This window comes from Mastigoproctus giganteus, chromosome 6 (assembly GCF_048544385.1).
Source record: "Mastigoproctus giganteus isolate SK-2022 chromosome 6, ASM4854438v1, whole genome shotgun sequence".
NCBI lineage: Eukaryota > Metazoa > Arthropoda > Arachnida > Uropygi > Thelyphonidae > Mastigoproctus > Mastigoproctus giganteus.
The window spans coordinates 46,568,288-46,589,337 of NC_143580.1; the positions used below are offsets into that span (position 1 = coordinate 46,568,288).

The following is a 21,050-nucleotide window of genomic DNA, read 5'->3' on the forward strand; positions in this document are numbered from 1 at the left end:
AAATGTAGCCTGTCAAACTGGAATATCATAAGTGGTTGCTAAGACATCACATTTGATATTTTATACATGAAAAAAATTATGCAACTTCTGCACAAGTTTTCAGTAGTGGGTCAAATGGAAAAGAGTTGAATTTCAACCAGTTTTGAAAGTTCAAGATTGTGATTGAGGATTTCTAAAAACAGTAATGGCAGTAGATGAAATGGGTATTATCGTTTTAGCCTGCAGACAAAATGTGACTGAGGTTTCCTCTGTCCCCAGAAAGTAAAAAAATCAGTTTGACTATAAAGGCATAATTAATTATTAATTTATACCAGGCAGTCATACTAGTAATAAGTGTGTTGTATACCTGCACATTAAGCTCTTGAGAGATTCAGCCATAAAGGAGAGAACTGATCTGTGGGTAAGAAAAAGTTTGAGATTACTCCATTGCAAATCTTTTGCTTATCATACAACAGTAGTTTCTGAATACTTTTCCAAAACTCTGTTTACTGTCTTACAAAAATCCTTATACACTTGACATTGCACCATGGGATTTTTATTTTATTAATATTGTTTTCTTTTTATCCCAAACTAAAGAACTTAATGGGGCAATGATTTTCTGGTGAAGCAGAAATTATGGCAGTAATGACAAATGCAATCAAAAATTTAAACCTGAAACTTTTTTTTATCCTACATTGAATATCTGTCCCTAATTTCAAATGAATAATTTAATTAGGCAATATTGTCTCCTCTTCAAATAGGCCTCTGGGGTTGGGTATATTCTTACTATGATTTTTTAGTGTTTCTCACCAACCATTGAAGTAAAAACGAAAGACGGAAAACCAAATTCTTAAAATTTTTAATATTTACAATAAATTTATTTACAAACAAAACAAAATACCATATTACTGATGATAGTAATTTTAAAATAAGACAACTGTGATATACAAATACCGAATTTAAAATACAATAAAATATACTAGGTTAAAAGCGCTAAAATACTAACTGAAGCTTTCAAAGGCTTCTGCCTTCTTTCTCAACAGTGTAATTCTATTTTGCGGTGCATGATTAAATACCAGCAGGTTCACGGTGCGTCTCACGTAAACGTATACTGTTCCCGTCGGAACCGGAAGTGGCTCGGGAGCATTTCAGGCAAAAACGTTCATCCCCTCCAAGGATTACCGCCTCAAAGAGGGGATGAATGCGTGTGCCCCCATCTCTATTTATATTATTCTCTATAGAACTAATTCGTAAGCTCTCGAACCACTTGCGGTCCCAAAATCTATGCGCCCGATCGGTGATGACAGCTTCGTCTGGGGAGATTTGATGTCGCTTCTCCCAAAAATGTTCAGCTACGGCAGATTTACCATAGTCTGTATTTCTTATCGCATTTGTGTGCTCCCCCAGACGATCTTTGAGACGCCGTTTTGTTTCTCCCACATAACACTCCCCACACTCCGGGCATTTAATACTATATACGACCCCACTCATATTTTCGTTTAAGACAGGGTCCTTCACCTGTGACACAATTGTGTGCAGCTTCCTGCCTGGGAGCTGCACACAACGTGTCTGGTAATTCCTTAATATACGAGCTAAACGCTCGGATAAACCCGGATAGTAGGGAATGTATGCGGTGGCTATTGGCGTGAAGGACTCACTTCTACTCTGCCCTCCACTAATGTATTTCTCTATGATCCTCCGGGGGTAGCCACACTTCAAAAGATCGCCGTAACACGTTCATACTCCATTTTTCTATCCTCTGAGGTACTACAATGGGATTTTGCCCTATCCACTAATGCTCTTACCACACTGTTCCTGTGATGATTAGTCTGAGCTGAGTTGTAGTGTGAGTATTGGCCTTTGCACATTCTAAATACTTTTGTTTTCAAATGCTGGCCTTCCCTACAAATCAGCACATCCAGGAACGGCAAAACCCCTCCTTCCTCTACCTCAGAGGTGAATTGTATGAACGGGGAGAAGCTATTAAGAAAATTCAACGTATCATCAACATATCTTTTCCACGGATGCATAGGGAGAACTGTAGTATTAAATAGTCTAGACTCTAGCTCCTCCATCGCTAAATTAGCTATGATGGCACTGATGGGGGAGTCCATAGCTGCACCGTTAACCTGCTTGTACATGGTGTTATTAAATACCATAGTAGTGCTCGAAAGGCATAGCTCTATGCCTTTACATATGTCCTCTAAGTTTAGTTGCGTCCTATTGTTCAAGGTGGTGTCTCTTTCTAAGGCCATGTACGCACAATGTATTCCATGGTCAATTGGGATGCAGGTAAACAACGATGTCACATCAAAGGATATCATAACCTTGTTTTCTTCTATACATTGTCCTCTTATGAATTGTACAAATTCTTTGCTATCTCTGATACTGTGTTCAGAGAGTCTGAACATAGTATCAGAGATAGCAAAGAATTTGTACAATTCATAAGAGGACAATGTATAGAAGAAAACAAGGTTATGATATCCTTTGATGTGACATCGTTGTTTACCTGCATCCCAATTGACCATGGAATACATTGTGCGTACATGGCCTTAGAAAGAGACACCACCTTGAACAATAGGACGCAACTAAACTTAGAGGACATATGTAAAGGCATAGAGCTATGCCTTTCGAGCACTACTATGGTATTTAATAACACCATGTACAAGCAGGTTAACGGTGCAGCTATGGACTCCCCCATCAGTGCCATCATAGCTAATTTAGCGATGGAGGAGCTAGAGTCTAGACTATTTAATACTACAGTTCTCCCTATGCATCCGTGGAAAAGATATGTTGATGATACGTTGAATTTTCTTAATAGCTTCTCCCCGTTCATACAATTCACCTCTGAGGTAGAGGAAGGAGGGGTTTTGCCGTTCCTGGATGTGCTGATTTGTAGGGAAGGCCAGCATTTGAAAACAAAAGTATTTAGAATGTGCAAAGGCCAATACTCACACTACAACTCAGCTCAGACTAATCATCACAGGAACAGTGTGGTAAGAGCATTAGTGGATAGGGCAAAATCCCATTGTAGTACCTCAGAGGATAGAAAAATGGAGTATGAACGTGTTACGGCGATCTTTTGAAGTGTGGCTACCCCCGGAGGATCATAGAGAAATACATTAGTGGAGGGCAGAGTAGAAGTGAGTCCTTCACGCCAATAGCCACCGCATACATTCCCTACTATCCGGGTTTATCCGAGCGTTTAGCTCGTATATTAAGGAATTACCAGACATGTTGTGTGCAGCTCCCAGGCAGGAAGCTGCACACAATTGTGTCACAGGTGAAGGACCCTGTCTTAAACGAAAATATGAGTGGGGTCGTATATAGTATTAAATGCCCGGAGTGTGGGGAGTCTTATGTGGGAGAAACAAAACGGCGTCTCAAAGATCGTCTGGGGGAGCACACAAATGCGATAAGAAATACAGACTATGGTAAATCTGCCGTAGCTGAACATTTTTGGGAGAAGCGACATCAAATCTCCCCAGACGAAGCTGTCATCACCGATCGGGCGCATAGATTTTGGGACCGCAAGTGGTTCGAGAGCTTACGAATTAGTTCTATAGAGAATAATATAAATAGAGATGGGGGCACACGCATTCATCCCCTCTTTGAGGCGGTAATCCTTGGAGGGGATGAACGTTTTTGCCTGAAATGCTCCCGAGCCACTTCCGGTTCCGATGGGAACAGTATACGTTTACGTGAGACGCACCGTGAACCTGCTGGTATTTAATCATGCACCGCAAAATAGAATTACACTGTTGAGAAAGAAGGCAGAAGCCTTTGAAAGCTTCAGTTAGTATTTTAGCGCTTTTAACCTAGTATATTTTATTGTATTTTAAATTCGGTATTTGTATATCACAGTTGTCTTATTTTAAAATTACTATCATCAGTAATATGGTATTTTGTTTTGTTTGTAAATAAATTTATTGTAAATATTAAAAATTTTAAGAATTTGGTTTTCCGTCTTTCGTTTTTACTTCAATGGTTGGTGAGAAACACTAAAAAATCATAGTAATATTGTCTCCTGTACATTTAGTTCAGTCTTTTTTTGGTTTATATTATGCTGTTACAATCTACAAAATATTCCTTGCAGAATACTTTATAAACCTGATTTCTTTTTTGTTGTTGATATTTTAATTTAATGAAAGTGTCAACAGTGTTTGAAATAATGATTGAAATATCAAAAAAAAACTATATATATATAAGTTACACAGACAGCCAAAAACAAAAGGAAAATATAGATTTGATTCTTCTAAGAAAACTAAAAAAATAATAATAAATAAAATAAAATAAAAAATTACTAGGTTCGTTTTTATATTTGAAATTTATTAATAAATATAATTTGTATTGTAGAGACCGCAAGATGAAAAGTATCCAGTAGGCCCATGGCTTTTGGCCCTGTTTGTTTTTGTAGTATGTGGATCAGGTAAGAAATTTATGGAAAATTTGGAAATTTTATTTTATAATTTAATAAATTAGTGGGATGAAGATTTTAATGTAATTACTTTTTTTTTTTAGTTTCTTTCATATTTCATTGTTCTGTTATTTTTGTTTCATTTCAGAAAAATATTTTTCAAAACGTAGGATAACTTAATTTGACTTGTGATTTTACGTTATTGATTTGCTCATGCCACTACCACCAGTGCTCGTGGCTCAAAGCATTCCCTATTTCTACTGTACACTATACAGTTGAGTGTTGTTGTGTACCTTGTTGATGTAATTTTTCAATCTGCCCAGTCATTCTTACCCATATTAATTCTGTGTCACATGAATTTATTTATATTCCAATATGCTGCACAATCTTTTGAGCTGAAGGATAGGCATTTTGCCTTGAAAGCTATTGTATTTTGTTTAGTGTTTTATATCCCTGTATCCCATATTTTAAAAATTTTGTATGGGTTTCCAACTGTTGGAAACCCATACAAAAAATGTACATTTGAACATTTTTGCCATTTGTGGTCATGGCAATCATCCTGAATGAAGAACTGGATATAATTGCCCATCCTAGCTTCTTTCCATATGTCCTGGTGGAATCTCACCCTAAGCTCTCTGCTAACATTGCCCAGGTTTGGTCTGAAAAAAAAAAAAAAAAAAAAAACAGATAAGAGCAATGAGCAGTGGAATTTGATTGACAATCTGCATCCCATTTTTCTGTAATTTTCACTCAGTGTTAGCAAGAAAGCCATTCATGACAAGGAGAAATGACTTCCAGGTATTTCACTCAACATGTCATTTTGTTTTCAGTCCTTGCAAAGCCATTATCTGCTTTACTTGTGGACCAATAAATATCAAAAAAATGCACCTTTTAACTTTTGCAACAGATAGTTTTGTATGTGTAGATTGTATATGCTTAAAATTATCACCTTGAGGATCCAATGCTTTAACAAATCGATTGTTAAAGCTAATGTCCCAGCTAATGTGGGGTATGGTGGAACCAAGGGATTGTTAACCATATTGTTTGTAACAGGGTGAATCTTTTTTTTACAGACCATTCTCTTCTCCTCTGGTGCTGATCTACTGCCCTGAGGAAGAGAATGCAAAGGAACTTAGTGAAGCTCTTTTGAAAACTCAGAAGAAGACCCAGCACCTTGAATTCCCCACAGATATCCCATTTATACTGGATGTTTTTTCTAACACATGCTTCACATTTCTGTAATCTTCTTTAATGTAAACAGAATGTGCAGCAGGAGTTATTGGGTATATATCATATTCCCATTGAACCGACACAGCTGTTAACTTTTGTAAAAATATCTATGAAAAGATGCCACTTTCCTAAGTGTGACTAATATCAGTTTCTTCATAAAGGCAAGTCAAACCAAAGCAGTATTAGCACAGGGATTCTTAAACAGTATAAAAATGTGTATAAGTGAAATATCTTTTTCTGTATCTGCAAGTGTTGCAACAGTAATCAAGTATATTGCACTCTTTTAAATGAGATGTCAGGAGTTCTGCAATGAATCTGGTTAGACCAAGACCTCATTAAATCATCCAATTCTTGCTGATTAGGAAAATGTGACACCTTACTCAAACAGGTGTCTGAAGTGTAATCCTAGTTACCATGTTAATTACACAATTCGGAAGATTTTTCTTTGGAAGGTCTTCGTTATGTGGCACAGAAATGATAGGGGATGCTGTGTTGGGATGCACCAGCTTTTGATCTTTAGACTTTAAACTTTGATATAACCACCATAAAAATAGCAGCTTTGAATATGGAGAGAGCCCACAAGGGCTCTCTCTCCATATTATTTCTGATGTTGACCTACAATTATTACAGCAGAAGTGTGAGGTGTTCACAACTTGTTTTTTATCACATAGGCATTCCAGAATAAGCTTAATATGCACTGCAAAACTTGATGCTTTATGTAATTCATATAAATGATGCAAAAATGTAAAACCATCATTGCTGTCAAAATATTGACACTGGAAAGAAACTAATGATGCTGTTGGATACTAAATCCAACACAAAATACATATAAGAAATGGTTAAAGCAGTTTTTTTTTTTGTCACATAAGTAGTAAAACTAAATTAAAATCAGAATTTTTTAAAAAGTTCTGTGAATTTCTTATTTTTGCCAACAAATATGGCCATAATAAACACTTTAGGTATGATATGACTTAGGGACCTCAATTTAAAAATCACTTGGTTTATTAAAAAGTAATATCATTAAAAGGTTTTTTTCAAAGAAATGAAATGTATGGGATGGCAACTCCTGTAATAGTCTAGGAATATGAGCCAAAACACTTCTGTCTTTGTTAGTAAATTAGTAAAGGCTGCCTTCCATGTTGATCACAAATATAAAAGACCAGAGATGAGTTCAGAAACAACATTTTGATGTTATGAACATCAAAATAGGTTGATGGGTGGCAGACTGATCAGTAGTATGCCACAATAATTATAGCAAACTTGTGTCAGCTGACTTTCTGTCAAATTCTTGTCGCAGTTGAAAGTCTGCTGGCTTCAAACAGAATTTATAGGTAAGTAGTTGCCAATTGAGTTTTCAGAAATGTTAAGTTAAATATTATTTAGCTTCAACTTGAATATAATTGTATTTGCAGTTATTATTGTTATTATTTGGTTTTTAGGAGCATTAGCAACTAAGGCCATATTGCTCCAGGGATATGCGGTGGTCATTCCCTGACCTTTCCGCTTCCTCAGTATTTGGTGGTCACGGGGTATTTGCAGTATCAATTCTTCTTTCATAATAATGAAAGAAGAAAGAATTGGTATATAGTGGTACTTTGGAAAACTGACAAGTGCAAAAGGAAGCTTGCAATATAACAAATAATCCAAGTTATTTTTGGCATTTTGACAGTTAATAATAACCTTATGGTAATGCTTTGTGACAGAATATTCAGCTAGGTTTCAAAAAAAAAAAAAAAAATTCAGATATCTTTCTGGTAAAGCTTTGTAAATGCTCTTGACAGTCAAGTCTAAACAAAAGTGCCATTGTCATAAACAAAACTTTGATTCAAGATATCTGAAGAGGGCAAAGTATACAAGAGTGTCTTGAAGCAGTTATCAGGGTGATTAACAGACAGTCCAGACAGAAAACTTGTAGGTAAGCAAATGTTTGACAGCATATAATACTGTTGACTATTTTAACATAAAATGTGTGTTTGTTAGTGAAATTTAATTTATAGTCCAGTGAGATTTAAATTCTGTTTCTTGTCTGGTATGTAGTTAATTTCTAGTCCTGTTTAAAAAAAAAAAAAAACCTGCTTTTTGAAAAAGCAGGAGGGTTTAAAGGTTTTTTTTTTTATTTGTGGATTATATCACATTTTGGCAGCATGTTTTCAGTAAGAAGTTTTATGCTTATTCATTTATTATTATAAAATTGCAGAATTAAATATAATGTACTTTTTATAAGCTTTGAATTTGTCTTCATCACTGACATATTTCAAGTTTGGGAGGAAAGAAGGAATGTAGGATGAAAGATGTGAATGTAGAAAACAAATTATTAATTTACAAGAGTTGGTCAGCAATCCCCACAGTTTGATGATCTTGATTTCCTAAAAAGTGTTTGCAAACTGTCTGAGGCATTGCTGCTTTTTTGCATTACATTGAGGGCATCGTCAAAAGAACTGTCTTTCACTGACATGTTGATTAGTGAATCAATGAATATTCCCTCTTATCATCATGTACCAAAGTCTGAGAAATTTTGGTTCCAAGTGTTGGCAATTACATCCATTTTCAACCAGCACTTTTATGAAGTTTTTTTTTATTAAGCCTAATTTGATATGAAGAAGGAAATAAAATCTTTTCCCTAATCAACTAGAGCGGTTGTGTCCAATCTTTTCCCATACAGGGGCCATATTCAAAGTTAGATTTGTTTTGCGGGCCGCACTGAGTGGTTAAAAAAATTAGTATGTTGCATTTTTTATATATATATATATATATATATATAAAAAATGCAAATTCCCAATACTTATGTGCAATAAATCTGTCAGTGGTTTTTTTTTTTTTTTAGATTTCATTAAAATTATGACTTACATTTCATTAACTTACTTTTGCTTTTAAATGCTTAATTTAGAAAATTTACAACCTGAAAAGGATCACTGCTTTTCAATATTGAGAATAAATAAGTATAATTGAAAATATTCAAAAATTTTATTAAGCACAATACATAACATTTATTGAACAAAACTTAACATTTAATAAGATGATTGAGGCTGGATATTTTTAGATAATTATTGAAAATTTGTGATGCCAGATCTCAATACAGAATGAAGATGCTCATCTGTTATTCGGTTTCTTTTTAAATATTTATTTGATTTCATGTGTGAAAAAATTTGCTCACAAACATATGTTGTTTCAAACAAAGTATCCATATTCGTGGCATTTTCTTTTCTTATTGGGAAAACCTTCAATCTTCAAACCTTGTAGAATTCAAGTAGTTTAATTTTGCAGTCCACATACTTGTTTTTGGAGCATGTTTTGGCTTGAAGATCAATAATTTAAAATTGCAAGCTGGGATTGTAGTTTTCAGCTATAGAAGTAAATGGATTCTCAAACAAGCTTGTCTTTTTTGTGGGACTTATTAGCAAATCGACTTTCAAATTCATAAAAAAGTAATTGTAATAACAAGAGGCAATGATCCTTTGGAAATATGTTTCTCTTTTAGCTTGGTACAACATTTAAAGTGAACTAAATTGTCTTGCTTACTTTGGGATTTAAATAATAACTTATTCTGAAATGATTTGATGTCACCATACAAATCGGAGATCAATTTTCCTTTTCCTTGTAGTTTTAAATGAAGAGCACTTAAATGACTGGAAATGTCTATAAAAATTTCAAGTCAAACAGCCACTCCATATTTGATAGTTGTTTTATTGGTTTCCCTTTTTCTGTCATAAAAATATCAATTTTATGATGCAGTTTAAAGCAATGATATAACACTACCACGACTAAACTATCTCACTGCACTAAGTAAAACTACATCTTCATATTCAGCTTCCATTTGTTGGGGGAGGGAACTGTTGAAACATGGTGATTAAGGCCATGTGATCTTATAAAATAACCATATTCATAATGTGTTAAGATCCAATGCTTTTCCCCTCAGCTTCTTGATGCATAATGTAATGAATTCCAATCAGAGGTTCAGCTCCGATAACTGTCATTTTCTTGGTTATTCTACCCGTAAGCCAATCATATTTTTTGCACCCCGTTATGACTCCTACCAGGTTTTAATACAGGGTCATCGAAAAAGGTGTCTGATTTCCCTTTTAATTATCTTTGGAAATATTTGATTGATTGTAGTAGCAAACAGTGTGGTAACTCACTGAGTTTTATTTGACACCTCAACAATGACCTTGGCTGTGCTGTGAGTGTGTGCAGAATGACTTCTACTGCGTGCAACAGAAAGTGCAGTGTGTTGTGGTATGCTGAATTTAAATGTGTTATAACAGTGCAATGTCACAACATACTGTGCTTTCTATTGCATAGCCACCTTACTGACACCTACTGAGGCGGTGCGCACAGGAGTCATTCTGTGCACTCACGACACAGCCAAGGTCATTGTTGAGGTGTCAAATAAAACTTAGTGAGTTACCACAGTGTTTGCTGCTACGATCACAGCAAACGATCAGATATTTCTGAAGATAATTAAAAGGGAAATCACGGACACCTTTTTCGATGACCCTGTATTTAATCCCAACTTTTCAATAGATTAGCAAAGATTTTCACTTATGGTTGTTTCATGCCTTGGAACAAAATTTAAAGGCAAAGCTGTTTTATGTTTTCCAAAAATTGTTTGAACAAATTCTTTCCAGTGTGCTTATTTATTTTTATTATCAAAATAAACTAGTCTTGTATCATTGTTCATTGCTCTGGACAAATTTCTTCCACAATTTTAACCAACAGCATTTTACAAATTCACCATCACCAAATGGTTTACTTTCAAAAGTGATCAAATGTGCAACTTGATAACTGGCACTTACAGCAGATAAATTTCTTTGCCTGATACATTTTCAGTGTGTTTTGTTGTTCTCTTTATTTGTTTTGTAACTTTGACCACTTTTCTTTTTGTAACACTCCTTTATATTGATCATAAGATTTATGTTTGGAATCATAGTTTTGTTTTAAATTATATTCTTTAACACCTGACAGTCTGCTTACACTCTAAACACGCTTTTTTGAAATATAAAAAGTCTTCAGTCCACCTTGATTAAAAACACGACACTCCAAATCGACTTTCCTCTTTTGGAACATTTTTTTAATTAATATAAATTAGTAATAATTCAATATCAAAATTGTAGAATTTCACAATATGAAAAGATTGATATGTACATAATTGTATTAAGCCCTACATCTGACTGCACTGGACTACATGTACACGTTTGATATAGTTAAGCTTGATGCTTGCATACCTATACACACAGTGATAGACTCTAAAATACTGTTTTAGTTCACTTTCGGCATGGGCTGTATAAAAAGTATCCGGGCCATAGCTTGGCCATCACTGAACTAGGGGATAGTGAAGATTCTGTTCAGGAATGTATGCACAACACATTTGCTAGTGTATGTTTTTTTTTTTTAAAGGAGGAATTCAGTTTTTGTAGATCTCCTTTAAAAGGATAGCGTATCTATTTCCATTATGCTTTTAAACTGTTTTTACAAATCTATAAGAAGCCGGCAGTTTTCAAGCTTGTCACTGTTACTTCAAAAAGTGAGATCTGTTGTAGAGGAAGACTGTATTAAACCCTTTCAGTGGTTGCAATATTCAGATGGCTTTTTTTGTGCAAGTTCTATTTCTGTAATCTGGAGTCCAAGCATTCACCTTGACTGTTAGAAAGATTTGTTTCAAATCTTGGTTCCACTAGGGTAATCAAGTGAGGTTGGACTTTTCAATTGGTACATATTTATATATTTTTTTAATTCCTTCAGAATATTATTTTAGGAAAAAGATTGTTTTAAGGTCTGATCGTAATCAGGAAGAAAAAGTGCATTTATAAAAGATCATTACCAGCGAAAAATTAATTTAATAGTGTTGTTAACCAGATAATGGTTTGCATCATAAAACAAAATCAGAAAAATTGTGCAAATTTTAGTAATTCCTCAAAAGGAGGGTCCTCGTTGTCAAGTCTTGCAGTTACAAGGCACGATTACCTTTCTGTTAAGCAAATTTTTTCTAGTAATATGGAAATCACAGCATAAAGTGTGGATAACAAAACAAATCCTTCGTGAATAGTTTTTTTTTTTTTTTTTGTACCCGAAGTAAAGAAATATTGGGGAGATGAAAATATAGATTTCCAGATTCTTATTTTAGATTAATATTATGATATGCTACTCATCATATATTAAGATAATTTTTACCACCACATACACCATTTGTAATGCAGTCCATGCACCAGGGATTTAAGTGTTTTGAAGGCATACTATTTAAACTTCACTTTTAGAAAAGTAATTGCTGAAACTGACATGACCAATGTGGAAAATTTTTGGAGCAAATTTAATTGCATTGAAATTATTGGACAAGCTTGGAAGAAAGTTTCCTTCTGGTTGATTGGATAATTACTGACAAATTTGACCCTGATGTTGTTTGTGCCTTAGAAGAATCTGATGGTAATGAGAAGTAAACTGAAATCATAAATCTTGCAAAGATGTAGGATACTATGAAGTTGAAAAAAATGTCAGAATTGCTCAGATCACGTGCGATGCCATTAACAAGTGAGGATCTGGTAGCATTAGACAAATTAACCATTGAAATTTATTAACTGATAATGAAAGAATTTGGATTATGGGAGGTATTTTAAAAAGTGACAGCATATTTTTGCAATAAAGATCCTCTCTGGGATCATACTGTCCAAGTTAAATGTGCAGAATGTGTCGTTATGCCATTATATAATTTTATCTGAAATTCATAAAGAAAAATACTTGATGTGTTCTTTGAACCTGAAACAATTTGTCTTACCGCATTCATCTTCAAACATTATTTTTAGGTAAGATACTTAAATTTTGTTAATAAACTTTTAAAAGTCCCTCATTTTCAAGCATTTATTTATTACAAAAAAAAAAAAAAAAAGGGCTGGTGAATCCTGTACACATATGCCTGCCTGGTGCTGAATTCTTTTTTAAGATTTGCTAGATGCTTAAATTTTATGGATGTCAATTTCAAATTTATATTGTACGGGATGTGGGCAAAAAGTAATAGGTGTGTTCAATTTTTAAACTGTGCACAAAAGATGAATTTAGGATTTTTTCCTTCCAAATTATATCAGTTCACAGTGTAATGTTGGCCTCTACATTGAATTTTGTGAACATAAGATTCTAAAAGTATGCCAACAATCAAAGAAGCACTGCCTGATGGCCCATAACCAATACATTTTCCTGTCTTTCAAGTTCATATTGCTTTGAGCCATTTCTGTTCCTTCCCATTTCACGTAGTTCATCTAGTGACTGTTGGCCCTTCAAGTGGGAACATTTGCAGCCTGAAATCTGTGACTCCTTAATGGATTCCATAATGGGAATTCAAGACCTATTTTTTCATTAGTTTCAAAGCCTATACAGGCACTCCCCAGCTTATGGAAGTGCGACTTTACATAAGTTTGCCGTTTTTACCAGCCAGTGCAAACTTAAAAAAAAAAATCATGGAAACTTATTTTGCATCCTATAGGAATAAATGGAGGTATCTTGAAAATATTGTAATATGATCCCAATAATACTTTTTTTTTTTTTTGGTAATTTGTTCCAAGACCGTGGAAGTTAAGTTTTTGCTATATAACTAAGCTACTATTTATAATGGAAATTGCACTCCACTTTCATCGTTATCATATGTTCCATTATAAGAATCAATTTTGAATGCCTTTGTGATATTTTTCTAAAACATTTTGGGAGGTCACTACCATAAAACAATTTGCACTTTCTGGTTTATTGGGGTTTTCTGTTAGCATAATCTGTTATAAACGGTAGTAAACTCGATCTTATTGCATTTGCAATAATACCAATATCTGGAATTCTGTGGGTTTTTACGTTACGGTATTATGGTGAAATGCTTCATGGAAATCTTCAATCATATAAAAAACAAACAAATTTTCAGAATTTCTCTTCATTCCTATTTACTTATTACAATGGTGAAGGGAAAGAGACCAACAGAAAGTGTAAATGGTGGCAGTGCTAGGAAACTAAATAAAATTGATTTAGAAATGAAGATGATCAATGAAGCAGTACAAAGTTTGTCATCTATTGCACGGAATTAGGTCTCGCTGCTTTAACACAGTGAATACTATTTTAAGGGACAGTGCACGTGGATGTCAAAGATGAAAAAGCTACTAATAATATGGATGGAAAATCAGATCCAGAAGAAAGTGTCCCTGAGTCCATTCAAGCAAAAAGTATTTAGCAAGTGGTTTCCAAAATATTAATGTATGTGGTGGAGTTACCAGTGTTGATTCTGCAACTGCAGAGAAATTTTGTGATGTGTTGGAAAAACCCCCTTTAAATCTCCACAGTCTACTTCCACAGCAGCGTGCTTATCAGCTGGAGATTTAATTCTGGCACTGATGCTTGAAAGGTAAAACTTGCTGATGTTATGCCAATCTCCTCTCTATAATCTTGAACACTTGTAATTTTTCCTGTGCATGAGATAAAAAACATTGAATAAATAATTCTATTTACATGTTTGTTGATTGTTTCTTTTTTGCTTCAATCAAATTCAGCATGCATAGCTGTGAGTGCTAAATAAGCATTTAGGGAAATTCCGACTTATGTAAGTCTGAGTGGCTGTACTCATAATTCCATGTTACGAAACCAACCAACAGACTCAAATGCATGGTGCATATAATGTTCCACACAAATGTCCTATGATATTAGAAAATATAAGAAAGTTACCGACAATACTGATTAATCCTTTGAAAACAAACAGTCCAGACTGAAGCATTAGAATATCACACCAGAGTAAGTTCCATGCATCAGTGTTGTGCAAGAATTGTCAGAATGTAACTGATTGAATTACAAATTTAAATCATCTACAGTGATGCTCATTTTTACTTCTCAGGGATCATAAATAAACAAAGCCTGTTGTCATTGGGCATGTGAACTGCATCAACTGTATGGTGTTTCAACTTTTAGGATGATTGAATTTTTTTTTTTTTTTGAAAATTACCGAAACAAGAATAAAAAAGTTATGGTGGAACATTACCGCACTATGATCGAAACCTAGCTCATTTCTGAAATCATCCTGGTAATTAATCAGAATATTTGGTTTCGCCAAGATGGAGTTATATAAACTTCCTACACAGCTGGAGTTTGTATGGAATAATTATAAATTTTGTTTCCAGGGCATCTTGTTTCTTAATCTTTTTTGCGGGGAATATTGTAAGGAAGAATATCATTCGTATCTGACCACAATTCAGGATTTGAGAAGTAAAATCTTTGAAGAGGTATCTATTATCTCAACACAGATGCTGCAAAAGGGCAACGTTTAATGTCACACTACCTTCAAGATGACACATTTTTTATAGCATAAAAATATCAAATGTTAGACTACATTTAATAGTTTCTTTTATATTATGAGTTCTTTAAATTCTCAATGTTACTAACATTTAGAATGCCATTATTTGTAAATTATAAAACAAGTTTTCCTTATCTCTTTCTAGCAATCTTTCAAATCATTCAGAGTATTAGATTTGGATAAGCAGAGTCCAGTCCAGTTCAGCAGTCTTGCACTCCTTCACTGTCCCTATTTTCCAGTGACACTAGGGCACAGTGTTAATTCCATGGAGTAGACTTTCCATATTTCGAGGGACTTCACATCTGCAAATTTGGGAGTGGTGTAAAAATGTACAAATTCCAATAATATATGTATTTTTAAGTAATCTCAAAATAGTCTGCATCTTTACACTTCTGTTTGCCAATTTTTGTACCTCTTAATAAAATATAACAGAAGTGGGATTTGGTTTCATTGAATATGACTTTAAATATTAGTTTAATCTCTTTTGAAGGCATAATAAAAGCATTAGTAATATAAATTACCTTAAATAATTTAAATTGTAGAATGATGTGAGTGTTCTGCCCTTTGCTAAGATTCTTTTGTTGCTGTGGTTTCGCTATTTAGCTCTATCCTATGCTTTTCAAGAGAATCAGCCAATAAAAACTGAACAGCAGATATCATTGTCTTTTAAGTAAACTGTCATGTTCAGAATCTTTTTAAATAAACACTTGCAGCATGCAGATAACATTTTAACCAGCAGTAGTGGTAAAGGAAAATATAGTTAGTGGGATGACCAGATGTTAATGGCCATAACTGGAACAACGTGGCTTAAAGCCTAAAATCCAGAACAATTAGTGGGGGGGGGAGAGATTTCGCAATGTTTAGGTAATATGTGCTTTAAAAACTAAATATTTATAAAAGAAAATAGTTTATTATATTGTAAAATAATACATTAAGATATCTGAGGAATAAATTAAGCAGGATTGTAATAAAATAAAGCTAGAGCCAAAGGCTTTACTCAATTATATTTTACGGAACTTTTTTCTGTCCTAAATATTTTGATCAATAAAAATCCTTTACATGTTTAATTTATATAGCATAGTGATGGTTTTGTTGACAGTTTCATTTATCTGATCAATGAACATTGCCAGGATGAGGTAGCTTCTGAATACATTGCATTGAAAATAAGTTCATGATATAGTTTTTAGTGTGATTGACAGATCATCATAAATTTTAAATGAATTAAAGAATTGAGAACAATATCGGTATGGCCAGTTATAGTTTTGAATAATTCTTGAATTTCTGAAAATATTCTTTCAACATTTCGATTAAGTGTCAGAATGGCAAACAAAAATCAGTTTTTCAATTTTGCATTCTGCTCTTGAAATACATACATACTTCAGAAAAAGACAGTGACCACCAACTGTAACAAGATCTCTTAAGCCAATCCTTTTTCAGTTCTAAAATAAAACTAATGAAATAAGTTTTTGTCAGTTCGAAATTCCTCATTATCATTTTACTTTTTAAGCACATCTATTTTGTAAATTTTAATTTATTGAAGGGGTTAGCCCAGCAGTTCTCCAACTGTACACCGTGATATCTTAAACTTTCCAGGGAAACACAGCAAGCAATACTCTACATTTGTTGGACACCGTGCGAACTACTAGTTCAAGGTAGTTCAGTTTCAACATTGCTTAATAAACGGAACTATTAGATATTTCTTTTGACCTAGGGGCACCGTGAAAAAATTACTGAGCCACTAAGGGTGCCATGAACTGAGAAAGTTTGGGGAACCTCTGGGTTAGCCTATTTATTTGGGAAGTGATGAGTTGTTTTATACCTATCAAATATTTCATCTTTAAATGATATCATTTCTTCACCCTAAATTTGTGATCAGCTAAAATTTAGCAACCATTTAAGGGAATAAATTCATCTTTGCACAAAATGAGCATTTTGATTATTGAATGCAACTCATGATCTCTATTATGCAGTTTTTGAAAAATTCAGTTTTTACTAATTGCTTATTGAATAATCCAAATAACATGGGAAGTATGCTTTATTTAATGATGATTCAAGAATTTGTCAGCTTTTCTCCTGCAAAAAAAAATACCTACAGTACTTCAAAAAAAATTAACATGGGATTGATCATTGGTATAAATTTAAGTTTTTAAATATGTCATAACTTATACATTACATCTTCTAAATAAAAAAGTTTGAGCAATATGACAAACTTTAATGAAAATATAACATTACATTTGTGAGCATGGTTACAGGAGATTGAGCCAGATTTGCATACTGAGTAGGCTCAACAGAGATGGTGCAGCAGATAGATAAAATCTGCACTACTATGACCACTTAGAAGAAAAGGAAAAGAAATATGCTCAGCTATCATCCTTAATTTCTCAGCATCAGTTCTTGGTGAACTTATAGACATAGAAATGAATAAAGTCATATTTGGTAGATCTAGCTTGAGACTGAAAATTAAATCCTGTAAATAGAAATGATAAAAAGTACTGGGTAAACCAAGATTTTTAAAATTCCTGAAAACTAGATGTTTATGCATCCCAGAAAGAAACTTCCAGGATATCTTGTGAACATAGGTTAGAGCAATGCTTCCAATAGCATCAGCTTTGAGAGGAAGAAAACCACAGTACAAAGTAAAACTGGTCATAATGATTAAAAAAAAAAAAAAAAAAAATTGCTAAATGAAATCCATAGAGATAATTGTTTCTGTGGATGTTCCTTTTCATCAGTGACATAGTTCAAAATTAGAACATGTAAAAGCACACAATTCAATTGTTTCTGTTGTTAGGTGCTTGATCTTAAGTGTCTAACTTTCCATTGATGTAAAAAAGAAAGGTCTTGGAAGTGTTCCATCTGGTTTTGATTTTATTCAGCACAATTTAACCAAGACTATTTCTGTTTTTATCATGTACCATAGCATTTTTCTTCCCCCCAAATTCTGATGCTATTTGTTGCTGAATACAGACTTGCAACATGCATTTTGGATACTAGTTTATAACTGTATTAACATTTACTCTCCCATTGCAGCTGAGTGTTTTTTTAATAATGCTAAGGTTTGTTGATTACTGCATTATCAGTGTTCCTGCTGTTTCCTGGCAGTGATAGTATCTTTTGGCAGGATAATGCACTATATCACATGTGTAAGAATGGTTTTTCCAAACACACTGAAGATTTCATGTTCTTCTACTACCCCCAACTCTCTTAACTGAAATCCTCGTCAAACATGTGGGATTTGACGCAGTTATTATTTTTATCTCATTTGTAAAAAAAAAAGTTTTAAATTTTGTTGTTAGGACATATAAATCTTAGCCCTTTCCCAGTTGTAATGCGTTTTTGGGAATGAATATTATTTTTGGAATGCATCCTTATAGGAAAATCCCTCCTTTATGAACTACTCTTCAGGAATGCATGGTGCTATAATTCAAGAGGTTATTGTAATACTAAAACAAACTGTTTTGGTTTGACCAAAACAGCATTATGATTAAAAATTATAACTGTTTAAAACACCACTTTGGTTTATCTATTAAACTATGCAAAAACAATATAAAAATTAATTTATTCTAACAAGATTGTATCCAACGTGCTCTTTACATCTAAATGTAAAAATATTTCTGAATTACACAAATATTAATAAATACTTTACAAAGATGAGATCTACAAGCTTTAAAATGAGGAACCAAAACATATTCCCAAAGGCAGTTTCAATAAGGATGGTGCAGTTTGAGAATTAACAAATGAACGATATGGAAGGCAGCATTCCTTATGTTGGTTTATTAGATTTGGAACCTTTGCTGCTAAGACTAGTATGTGAACTTGTACTTCTGGCAGTTCTAGGTTCACCTGAAACAAGCAAAAAAAAAAAGTTGCAAATATTGACTTTCATGCTGAAACTCAGCTGCAATTTTAAAATAAAAAATTACACATTTACCTTAACCAGAGAAGGTTACTAGTAAATTTACCTATTTGTGTAATTCCATATTGTGTGACATGCACTGGTGTCAAAAAAAAAAAAAAAAAGTTATGACTGTAAAATCTGAAATAAAGAAAAATAAATTTTTGTTTGTGCCCATAGGGAACATGTGGTCTGGGGGGGGGGGACAAGACTCAAATGTAGAGCTGCTGGAACGAGTATAGGGAAGGACAACAAGATTGGTGTTGGTGAGGGGCACAAAGGATGCTCTTACCAAGAAAGGCTTAAGATCTGCAAATTTCAGCATCTGGAGACTAGGCACTTATGAGGTGATATGATTGAGGTGTAATAGGGCTTTAAATGGTTTGGGCAAGCTCAATGCTGATAGGATTCTTCCTCTTGTGCAGATTATGCATTTGAGGGGGCATAAATTCAAAGTTGTACATCAGATGTGTGGAAATTTGCCTTCAGCCAGTGAGTGGTTGAAGGCAAATTTTTCAAAAGTTTTTCTTCTCAGATTCATTGTTGAATCTGAGAAGAAAAATATAATTGAGTCTGAGAAGAAATATGCCTGTAATCTCAACTTCCCAAAATCAAAGACTAGTCCTTCATAATACAGATTTGATAGGAGTATTATCACCTCGTGGTATACCGTCAATTCCCACAATAAGCTGCCATGCTAAATATACGAATCCCATTCCTCTAAAAGAGTAGCTTTTGGTGCATGGATGGTGGTAGGAGAGTGTCATTGTGTCTTTCTAAAACATTCTAGACATGCTTGACAAATTACTGTATTTGCCATAATGTTAATAAAAAATAAATTCCTAAGGGCCTCCAACAAATTAAAAAAAAAAAAAAAAAAAAAAAATGTAATTATACCCTGACCTTAAAAAAAAAAAACCCCACACACATTTGGGGTTTTGCAAAGATCTCAAAATTAATTTTAGATGAACCTGCTGGCATTTGAACACTAGATTGTAACAAACGGTTGCACCCAACTTACTATTTCTGCAAAATTTTTATTTTATTTGAATTCAGTTTGAAGTACACCAATGTTTGATCTCTTCTAAGGATTGCAATACATATTTTAATGTGTTTATGTTTATTTTTAATTAAAATTATTTTTAATTCTGAAAATTAGAAAAAAAAAAGTTATAAAATACACGTAACTATTAGTCATTCCCATTTTCTAGTTCAAACATAAATTGAGGGTTCAGTGTCAAACAAAGTTAACTACAAAATTGCATTTTTTTTTAGATATCTTTAGTTTTACTTTATACAAATAATGCATATTGTTATTTGTATAAAGTAAAACTGTATATGTCATAGAACTGTATCTCGCTGGTAGTTTGTACAAGTTAGCTTGGGCTGTAAGTACATTTCCAGTAAACCAAGAAAATTTAAAATGACTTTCTTGGTTAATTACAAAAACATTGACTACAAAATGATTTTGTAGTTAATGTTGTTTGACACTAAACCAAAAATCAACTAAAATCAAAACTTGTGCATGTATTAATGTTTTATCAATTAAATAAAAAAAAAAAATAGAGACAAATGAGCATAAAACAGAGCATCTAATTTTTGTAGTAGACAACAGTCAAGAAGCTTATTTGTTAAACAAGCATGATGAAGAGTAAAGCAAAAATAATAACAAAAGCAGTCGTGAGGCACTTCGCAGATCCATTACACATAATATTCTAAGTAAATAATGGTTCATGTCCAAAACTGCTCAAATAATAGTTTATTTCAGGAAGGTACTGGAAGTTTCAGCCAGCTTATTTAAGGATGGTAGCTGGAAGTTTAATTGTTCATCATATTGATGAACAATTAATGCACAATTTGTTATTGCAGGTGGGCTGTCAGATCCAACATAACCACACCAGGTTAAAGAATACTTTGATGCTACAGGTAGTAGTAATGCTGCTTGAACAGTAAAGTGAACTGTTATGACAAATTATCCTTTGGTTGAAAGAAAGGATAAGCAAAGATTATTCTTTGTTTGAAAAGTTTAATCACAATAGTTTATTTACCTATTAATTAAATCATCTGAGTTAAACTTATTACAGGCCAGCTGAATGGCAATTTGGATATCAGTATTTTTTGAAAATGGTTTTAAAGTAACATTGCATTTCTTAATAGTACAGGTGGGGGGGAGGGAACATTCCACAAGAAGGAACAGATTTCACTGCTTACACAACCTGTTAGTT

General features: G+C 33.5%; 2 protein-coding genes across 3 annotated transcripts in view; one reads left to right on the forward strand and one right to left on the reverse strand.

Moving 5' to 3' along the window:
- The window catches only part of LOC150084220 (stress-associated endoplasmic reticulum protein 2), a 51,182-nt gene extending 35,815 nt beyond the window's left edge, over positions 1-15,367 (forward strand). For both annotated transcript variants that reach the window (XM_090375106.1, XM_090375109.1), the window contains 2 exons: positions 4,336-4,408; positions 15,076-15,367. In XM_090375106.1, the coding sequence (XP_090231232.1) occupies positions 4,336-4,408; positions 15,076-15,113 (111 nt within the window). In that variant the 3' untranslated portion in view covers positions 15,114-15,367. The remainder of the gene's footprint in view (positions 1-4,335; positions 4,409-15,075) is intronic.
- A 3,266-nt stretch (positions 15,368-18,633) lies between these two features.
- LOC150084221 (coiled-coil domain-containing protein 39-like) overlaps positions 18,634-21,050 on the reverse strand; it is a 197,112-nt gene continuing 194,695 nt past the window's right edge. Inside the window, exon 22 of the mRNA XM_090376158.1 lies at positions 18,634-18,773. Coding sequence (XP_090232284.1) covers positions 18,694-18,773 — 80 coding nt within the window. The 3' untranslated portion in view covers positions 18,634-18,693. The remainder of the gene's footprint in view (positions 18,774-21,050) is intronic.